This window comes from Galleria mellonella, unplaced genomic scaffold (assembly GCF_026898425.1).
Source record: "Galleria mellonella isolate WM207_F2 unplaced genomic scaffold, CSIRO_AGI_GalMel_v1 utg329, whole genome shotgun sequence".
Lineage (NCBI taxonomy): Eukaryota > Metazoa > Arthropoda > Insecta > Lepidoptera > Pyralidae > Galleria > Galleria mellonella.
In genome coordinates, this window is record NW_026442078.1 from 1,010,101 (window position 1) to 1,020,425 (window position 10,325).

The 10,325-nt window shown below is 31.0% G+C and overlaps 2 protein-coding genes across 2 annotated transcripts in view; one reads left to right on the forward strand and one right to left on the reverse strand.

Moving 5' to 3' along the window:
* Positions 1-6,344, reverse strand: part of LOC113510625 (myophilin-like) — a 29,312-nt gene extending 22,968 nt beyond the window's left edge. The window contains exon 1 of the mRNA XM_026894095.3: positions 6,118-6,344. Within this exon, the coding sequence (XP_026749896.1) occupies positions 6,118-6,171 (54 nt within the window). The 5' untranslated portion in view covers positions 6,172-6,344. The remainder of the gene's footprint in view (positions 1-6,117) is intronic.
* A 2,062-nt stretch (positions 6,345-8,406) lies between these two features.
* LOC116413000 (uncharacterized) lies at positions 8,407-9,785 on the forward strand. Its single transcript, XM_031909519.2, has 2 exons — positions 8,407-9,009; positions 9,445-9,785. The coding sequence occupies exons 1-2, from the start codon at positions 8,764-8,766 to the stop codon at positions 9,733-9,735; spliced, it is 537 nt and encodes a 178-aa protein (XP_031765379.2). The 5' UTR covers positions 8,407-8,763; the 3' UTR covers positions 9,736-9,785.
* The last annotated feature ends 540 nt before the right edge of the window (positions 9,786-10,325 follow it).

Consider the following 10,325-nt stretch of genomic DNA (forward strand, 5'->3'; position numbering starts at 1 on the left):
CCTAGTTTTAAACTTTTTAAAATACAATGGTTTTGATTAAAACAACGGTATTAAGTCTCAAAATGAAGGCGTTATGTGAAGTATTGGACTTACATACACATAAAGACGAAGCCTGGTTGCCGAAGCGTAAGAGAGTTCGACGACCCTGTACTTGCAAATTTATCCAAATATTCAAGATCTTGCGATTTAAGTAGGCATATACCTAACAAGTATATGCAAAAAGTATTCAGCAATACTTTTTGTAATTATAAATACAACACTGGCTTATTAAAACCCGGATTTGAAGTGGGCTACAGAATTGGCATCGACGTCTGGTATTACAGAGATTTCGCTACTGCAACAGCTCACCTTCAGGCGGACCGTATGATAGAATGCTACCGTTATAATACATAAGCTTACAGAATATACACGTACGAATTGTATTATTATAAATAATCATTAAACTTATATAACATTTAAACAAATAGAAAATAATGATTTAAGCTTTACAAAAAGTATATATGTATGTATGTAAAATATTGTTAAGAAACAGTCAAAATTTGAAATTCGATTTAAAATTTAGAATTTATAGAAATGACGAAACAAAATATAAAAAAATATATATAGGAATTTAGAACACAATTTTAAATTTAGAATTTACAGAAGTTAGTTCTAGAGAACAAATGAAGATAGTCTATTTGAAAGTCGATTTTAAATATATAATTATTTTATAGCAGTTAGAAAATATGTTGTCAACAATTTTCACCGTTTATTTCGTGTTTGTGCAATAATAGGCAGTGGCATCACGATTCCGAGTCTATGCGGTTGTTAAACCTTATTCTGTGGTTTAAAATTCACGTCAACCCATTCATTCTCCATTTAACAAGCATAGTAGGTACCATACTATGTTAATTCTGTCAATATGTTTGTGATGTAATGTTTATCTAGAATCTCAAGGTAGATTAAAATAACAAAAGCAGAGAACGCCATCTAGAATTGGGGTAGAACTAAAATATAAAACTGTGTGGGCGTAGATTTTAAACAGGATTTTTCTATGTAAAAACAAGTTATAATTGTAAATCGTGAAAAAATTAATATGAGACTAATATGGCGGTAGCTCTTATTAATTGCAATATAAATTGTTAAAATCAGTACAAAATTGTCAAAGATATCGCTAAACACAAAAATACAGGTGTATATAAAAACTCCATTGAAAATTGCTTAAAATGAAAGAACACTATTCAAACGCTGAAGAATACTCTTGGGATATTTGTAATAGGAGTAAATTATGTAACCCATTTCTTAGTGTTAGTATTTATTAATAGGATCTCAATAAAAATCTTTTAGTAGAATTTTTTTACATTATCAAAACGAAAAAGAAAATAAAAAAAAACCAAAAAAGTACAACCGTATCTGTAGCAACGGCACTATATAATAATAGGTATTTACATACTTTGTAATGTGTAATGCTGTTTTTTTTATGGGTGAGAATGGAATGGTAACCCCGCCTGCGCTAACAGGATACGCTGGCGGAGCACCAGTGAAGGGTAATAGATGAGAATGAAAACAAGCCAGTTAACCCATCATGATGAACTCATCAGGAATTAACCATGATAGTTTCCAGGGGGAACCACGAGGAGATCGACCTGGTTGCGTATATTGCTACCAATGGGATTCTCAGTCTCCATCACTAACAATCCATTTTCCCCTGGGTAATGCTGTTATACAGATACAGATTGTTCCTTCTTTAAGAATTTATATATTTTTTTATTTTTAGAAGTATAAGTTAAATAAAAAAAAACACTAGTTTAAAAGATTGTGTCACATTATTTAACACACTGTACAAGTTTCTATTAAATAAAAATTTAAAGAGGAGGGAAAGATCAAACATTGGCCTTCAAACTAGTTTAGTCTAATTGTGTAATTGTACTAACTCCACCTTTAACTTGTCTGTCAATATTAGAAATTCAGAATTCAATTCACATACGACAGAGCGTACTGCTAGCGTTGATATCTCCTCAGACGAAACTGGCTGACCGAACTGCCTAAAATTAGTAGTGTCCCTCCCTATTAATTGAATCATTGTGTATTGTTGTGTGTACAATACAAAAGTACTGTATTAGTAATGACGTAATTTTAGATATGATCGTATCGGAGCCATAGATATAAAACATACTATTTATTTATTTATATAAGGCAAACAAACAGCTAAAATAATATATAATTATATACTTAAATAGTAATTTGGTAGCCACTAGAATTTGCACAAAATAAAATACAAGTAAACGAAACACAAAATTAGACAATACTAAATTAAACAAAAATAAACAAATATAAACAAAATTAAACAAACAAATACTATTGAAAACTACAGCAACATTGTCAATAATAATGCTCAGAAGTTAATAAAACATTTTTTTTCAGATAAACACATTATTTGAGAATAATACCTGTATAATTATTAAAAAAATTGATAATAATTTAGAATAAAAAAAAATAGGAATTAAAAAATAAAAATTACTAGATTCACATTCCCATGTAAGTTTCAATGAAATGCGTGCTGTATTAAAATTAACAAAAAATAAATATATTATCATATTGTATATTATTATATACATATTGTATAACTATAATCGGAACATTCAAAATCCACATTATGATATAAATCTGTTTCGCCCATTATAATAAATACCGAAAAGGAGATTCTAAATTTGATGGCATTTTTTTGCATATATACTACGTGACATCTTGCCGAACACTGATTTGAATATGTATTGGCAGCGTGAAGATGGGCATACATGAATACACTTGTAGGTGTATCTCAGATGAATTTCTATGAGGTGTATGTTCTTTCATTATAAATTATATACCTATATAATGATCACCAAGACCAACAGCTGTCAAAATTATGCCATTGCATAATATTCTTATTAATATTATAAATATGAAAGTGAGTTCGTTCGTTTGTTTGTGTGAACTCATAATACCTTAACGGTTTAACCAATCACAATAAAACTTAAAAAGAACACAGGTTACTTTTTATCCTGGTAAGTTAAAATAGCCCAGTCAAACTTAGTAATATGATAAAATAGTCATAGATTAAGAACTGTTTGTTAAGCTCTTGCAATGTAAAATATTTTCAACATGCTAGAATTTGCGTTGATACGTGTAGGTATATAAATATTATATTAACAGAAGCTGCACTGTGGCTTCTCTTAATTTACCCGTTTACCTCTCACTCCGAAAACGAACCCTTTTGGTTGTGACACTCATGGGAAACAGATCTTATATTTACTCTTTTTCTATTACAAAATTCTTTTAAGTTGAAAGAATATTCCTATAAAAAGTGAAGAGTTCAAAATTTTCTATCGATTTTTTATAAAAAAAAAAACGATTTGTTACAATTATTTCCACTTTAAGCAAATAAGCTTCATATATACATATGTACACACACATATAGATTTTATTTTGATTTATAAATTATTACTCGTGTGATTTGCAATAAAATATAGATAAGTATATATTATAAGCAAAAAGAGGCCTTAGAAGCAGACTCGTTTAACAATACACCTTTTTTTTTCACGATAGATGTTCGAGGTTAAGTGAGTAATAAATAAAGAAACGTTCCGTCTATAATGTATTTATATAAACGAGTATATAGTTTCTTTTTTTTCAATTGATAATTTTAATGAAGTCTTTTAAACAATTGGAATATATCATTATATTACATATACATTATTTGAATACGTAATAAATATAATGTACATTATTTCAATTCGAAGAGGTGATAGCTCGACGTCCGAGGCATTTTGATTGCAAATAGATACCACATCTATACTTATAATAAATCTGTAGAGAGGTCAATTCTGTACATGAAATATATTTCCAAAATAACTATCAGGGGGTGATTAGTGATCGATACTGATGCCAAAAATGCTATCAGTAAAATTTTTGTCTGTCTGTCTGTATGTTCGTTATAGAAACAAAAACTACTCGACGGATTTTAACGAAACTTGGTACAATTATTCTTCATATTCCTGGGCAAGTTATAGTATACTTTTCATCGCGCTGCGATCAATAGGAGCAGAGCAGTGAAGGGAAATGTTGGGAAAACGGGAGAAGTTACTCCATTTTTAAGCTTCCGTCGCGTGTGCAGCCTTAATGGCCACTTTTTAAAATGTAAAAATGTCCACCCGTGCGACGCCGGGACGGGCCGCTAGTACTTAATAAGTTCTTAACTTTTTAGCTCATAGAGATATGACAATGTAGCAATAATGTTTCAATTTTCAAATATAATTGAACATTTTTCAATCGTCATATCATAGCAGCCTTTATCTGTCCACTGCTGAACATTGGCCTTCTCCTATTCGGGAGTTTTGCCAGTAGTTGCCACGCTTGGTAAGCAGGTTGGCAATCGCAGTTAGACTTTAAAGAGGGATGCTGCTGCCCTCGACCATTAAATTCCCATAGTCGCCTCTTATGACATTTTTCAATGCTTTTGATTAATTATTTTAACTAATATGTTAATCATAGAAAACGCTGCGCATATAAATCTACAACTAAAAACTTTGCACCTACTTCATATTTTGTTTTGCAATTTTTCGAACAGATTTTTACCATCAAAAGGCCAATTTTCAGTGGCAGCTTAAGTTTAAACGTTTCTTTTAAGGGACTATTTTAACTGAGTTTAAGTGCATATTAAATTTTATACCTATTACTCAATTTTAAATGATTCTTTTTTAAATTAGTAATGTCTATGTTATCGTAGAGATGCCGTGCTTGTTTATTTTATAGCTTTTGCTTAGCTTTTGCCTGCGACTTCGTACGCGTGGATTTTGAACGTTTTACCCCCTTACGAAAATAATAAATCAAATTTATTTTGATATAGCCTATTTTACCCGTTGATAATATTTATTTCTATAAGTGAAAGAATTTTTAAAACAGTTTGCGTACATTTTGAGTTTATTAATTACAAACAGACAAACGATCAAATCTTTCCTCTTTACAACATTAGTATAGATAAAACGTCAATTTTACGTAGAACTCTAAGTAACAAAAAAGCATTTTTTTTTAATCCACAAATCACAAATTGCTAAAGTAAATATATAGAACAAATTAAATACAATCGGGTTTGCTTTACCCACCTTTTCGTGAGGTACCCACAGTCTATAGATAGGTATAACTGTGTTACATGTGTATAAAAAATATAAACCTGTTTAATCAACCGATCAGGATACCTATATAACGAATGTATGTAGGTAAGTACTTTTATGGGAAGCCATATTTTAGGGTTATGCGAGTTTGGTCATGTTGTAATTTCGTCAGAGTCGGGTATTCTGTATTTCTCTGAAGTTATGCAAGCAGATCCGAGTCAGATCATGTCACCGAGTGAGGAAAATAGCTGGGCTTGTGATGTATATTCGATGTTTTTATTGCACTCAGAAATAGGTACATTAATAATATAAATTATGAGCACAGGTGTGATAGGGATCCTCCAGGGATGATAGGTGAAAATGAAAAAACAGGTCAGTTAGCCCATCGTGTTTAATTCTCTTTAATATTCTTCGAATTGAATAAGATAATTTCCAAAGGGAACCGTGAGAAGGTCGACTTGATATGATGTATTGCTAGCAATGGGTCTACTAATCCCAATTTCCCTTCTCCCCCTATACGTTTGAGGTTTCAAAAAGCATGCGATCAGCCGCATGGGAAACAGTTGTAGTGTTTACGGATGCCGTAGACCGTATCCTATGAAACCATAAGCTGTGACCATCTATTTATTTACGTATGAGCATAATTATTTTCGAGTAGGTACTTACTAAAAGTACTTACGTAGCAGGTAATATAGATACCTATACCTACATATAAGGCTAAAAGTAGGTAATGTTTACTTACAAATAGCTGAAAACATCTGGCGACAATTACGTCGCAAATACGGTATGTGTCACAAATGTAGGTCATGGTTGAGTCCTTGTAACACAATTCTGGACCACAGCATCCCGAAATCAATATCTAGCCTTACAACCTACCATATTTCAGAAGAGACTTTTTTCCTGCTCTTGAAAGAGCTTACCTAACAACGCAAATTAGTCGGTTAATACCCGGCAAGCCTCTATGTAAAAATAAAGGTGATCTTACCTTTCTCTGAGCTTCGGCGGCAAATCCAGATTTAGCTGCTCTGTTGGTGGCCATGATTGAACTATTATAACTATTTATTCTATATAATAATAATAAATTAAATAAATCACAGACACGGGTTCTTGCCGTGAAGTCACTACGTACAGAATGTAGAATTGTAAACAGGCGCGCGGTCGGCAGTTGGATCGCGAGTAACTTGTATGTGTGAGTGTATGTTGATGAATGACATCATGCAGCGAGACGGAGCGACCGGCCGGTACGCGGGCTTAGGGAAGTACAAATGACACTTAGGTATTTTGTCGATAGTTAAGTTTCTTATTGGAGTCTAGCTTTTACCTGTGACTTCGTCTGCGTGACCGTGATAGAAAGCAGTCTAACTCCTTTTCTATACTATATAGTGCGTATGATGATGGTGATGATGATGATATCAGCTGTTAATTATCCACTGCTGAACATAGGTCTCCCCATTGAAGGAAGGTTTTGTCAGTAGTGTGCCATTCTCAGGAAAGTATTGGTAAAAGTTCATAGTATGACATAAATTATTGTCAAAATGTAATAAATCAAAAACAAGGAAATTTCTTCTTGATTGCTGTCACCTCAACTAAACGTAATATAATTTTATATAGACGCAGTACTTAGCAAAGAAAAAAACAGAGACTAACTTTCATTAGGTAATTAATATGTTCGTGTAAGGGAATAAAAATAATAAGTGAATAAAGCTGCGGGTAAAAACTTCTTTAGATCTCCAATATTTAAAATAATTTGCACCTGTTACATTTATAATAGTAACAATTATTATTATTAGTATATCGCGAGCAAATGTCTCAATGACAATTTTAGGAAATAATTCCCTAATTGTGTTATTATCAAATAAATAATGTTATTAACTTTTGATGAATTTAACAACAAATAAATAAAAAAATATAGACTTACTTTTAATGAAGCATTAAAAATAATATAAATGTCGATAAATTAAAAGTACCCGTAACCTGCGAGCGTGTATGAAAAGATTGATGAATGTGGAAGAAGTGAAAGAGGTTTGTTTGAATCGAAGCATTTGGCGTGACAGATATATATGTATGTATGTATGTCGATAATTTAATAATCTGAATTGTACATCACTATGAGTTTGAAATGTAAAACGAAAACCAAGTATGGAATACAATGAGAGTAAAAGAGTTAGCAATATGAACCTATCTCGTTTGTGCGTCTCGATGAAATGGCGGCAAGCGCCAAGTTGATTCTTGTCAAGTTAAATGGTCAAAGTAAAGAGGTTACTTAGTAGGATCACTATTTATAGACACAAATAAATTTTAGAACTGTATAATTTTATGTTTATGTTTTGAATATTCATGAATTGAATATACTTTTTTATTTTTTTCTATTCTTTTCATAGAGACCGCCTATTTAAATCAGATTTAAACAGTAATCTGTCAATTGTATATGTCAGAAACCATAGATAATTTGATAAGTAAGCAAGTAATCAAGAACAGGTTTTATTTAGTAAAAAAAATTTAATCATTGGTATCTGAATGGTTAAAATAGTGTAATTCTTAATATCTATTTTAGTTTTAGTGCCATCTATTTGTAATTTCTAATACTATAACAATTGCTTGTTTCTTTCACAAGTTGCTTTAGCACAATACTGTTTGCTCTTTTTATGTAAATATAATAGAGGACGCTTTTCTAGATGAACGGCAATAAAAAATTTAAATAGGTCAAAATAATGAAAATGGTATTCAAAACTTTAATTATATTTATATATCGTACGTACGTATGTCACAGAATCAAATTTTATGGAACATTTTGGATGACATAGGGTATCCTCTCCCAAAGATTAATTCTGGAATTTTTTAAGTAGTTATCATTAGCGTATTTAAAAATATTTTTCGAAGTAACCTTAGACAAGGTACTAAATATATATATTTTTAAGCTCGATGTTTTAGTATAGTAGTTGAAAGCTCCGCTAGCATCTTGGGGTGGACATCAACCTTTTTCTGAGGTGGGCACGGCCCAGTCGACTCTCTTAAACACACCTATAGGTAGTTACTTAATTTAATTTGTATTTAAGATATTTCTTTAAATTAACATTAAAATAAAAATAATAAATCCACGGTTTATATCAAACATTACATTAAGCATGGTACTAAGGGCCCCAAGAAAAATTACAAGAGAGCATAAGTCAATAATGGGATCTAGCGATTTCATTGCATGGCCAATTCTATGCCAATACCACATTTTTTTTTACAACACAGGGGGCAAACGAGCATGCGGCTCACCTGATGGTAAGTGATTACCGCTGCCCATGATTTGGTAGTGATGATCTAATTTATTGGTTTTTCTTCTGAAATCCACGCATATGAAGAAGTGGGCGAAAAGTTAGTAATTAATATTATACTACTACTAGATGGTACCGATTAAAAACTTTTTAAAAATTGAAACTACTGGCCGAAGTATTTTAATCTACTATGTGAAAATTAGTCTGATGTAGATGTACTGTCAATCACATAAATTTTTATCATCAAAACGAAAATAATTAAGTTGTAATTTATTAGATATATCAAAATGTAATGTTAATCTTTACCTAAAAACGAGAGTGCCTTCTCAATAAGTAAAAAAAAAGTCAAATGAAAAAAAAAATTAAAAATGGAATATCACGGTAGAAGAAATCGACGTGGAAGAAGATACTCTCGTGTAAATCCTACAGCGCCATTTAACGCTATCATCTCACCACAAACTTCGAAGCCGTGGTCATTCCTAAGTGGGCTATATAGTTTATTCGTAATGACTTGTCTGATTGCAATAATTTATTTGATGCTGGAATACCACTGTAGCATTTGTAATAAGAAATATAATTTTAATCATATCCATATGAGTATTGACGACATATCGGTAAATATTTTATATTATAATAGCAACCCACATTATAATAATTCAAATTAACACTGTATGTGACTTTTTCTAAGTGGTAGATAAGTTCATAAAAACAATATTCATATTATATCGTCACATCAATCTTTAACTCTTTACTGCGGAAGATAGGCCTCTTCCTTGGGGAGAGACCTTCCTTCCTTCCTTTTTGCCAGTAGATGCTACGCTTTGCAGGCGGATTTGCAGTCTCAGTTCTATAGAGATATTATAAAAGAGATGCTGCTGCTTATCCCTCGTCCTTCTCTAGTCGCTTCTTACTACACCCACGGGAAAGGAAGGGATGGTCTATTCTAAGCTGGCCTAAAAAAATAATATTATAATTCGAAAATTGTATTTTTACATTTATAATAATCATAGGAAATAGGATTAAAATATGATATAGTATGTTTGTTACAGAAAAACTTAACACAAATGAAGAATAATTATTACGATCTAGAAACAAAAATATCCAAGTTCTCACAAGATTTACCGAAGATTGAAGGACAAATAGAAATTTTAGAAGCATTAGCTAATACTATAGAGACTAGTAATTTAGTTTGGGACCCTAAAATGCAGTTCGCTTTACCCAAAATTGATATAACTCGTTACGTAGTACCCTCTGCAGAAGTAGTCAAAAATATTAGTAAGATTACTGAAAAAGAATATAAATATCCCAAAAAAGAATGTAAAGTTTCAAATAAAGATTAACTAGGCAAATCAAATAATTTTGTAACTGATGGAAATTGTTGTTTTGGTACATTTTGAAATATTTTTCAGATTAAATAAATATCATTTACTTTCAAATTGTTGTTTTGATTATATATTTAAAATGACTAAAATTATTGGAATTACATTTATCAGGTGCATGCGTCGCGACTGTATTCTAGAGCCTAAAAAGACAGTAAAAGAGTTTTTTATACATTTTATGATAGCAAAGAAGCTGATAACTCATCTTACAAATAGATTTATTGAGTAAGAAAAAATGTATCTGCTCTTTTTAATTCCTAAGATGTTGTAAGAAATAACTCGAAGCAAAATCTTCAAACTAGCCAAACTGTGTGCTAATAGAATGCAATATTCCACTACTAGAAATAGAGAACCATTTTTAGTAGTAGGATTTTAATGGATTGTTGTGACAGGTATAAATTATAACTAGTAAAACACTGTTACTATTTTATTAATATTTCATTTAAAATTTCCACTTATTACAGTCGTGATCACAACATTCATAATCTTTATGACTAAGTATGTTATTTTCTTTATATCTACAATCAGAACACTTTTCTAATTTAATTAAT

What these genes read in the sequence shown, in the direction of transcription:
- LOC116413000 (XM_031909519.2), top strand. Translation starts at nt 8,764, where the DNA reads ATGGAATATCACGGTAGAAGAAATCGACGTGGAAGAAGATACTCTCGT. An exon ending in TGAGTATTGACGACATATCG is followed by an intron (nt 9,010 to 9,444) that starts GTAAATATTTTA and finishes TGTTTGTTACAG; the next exon opens with AAAAACTTAACACAAATGAA.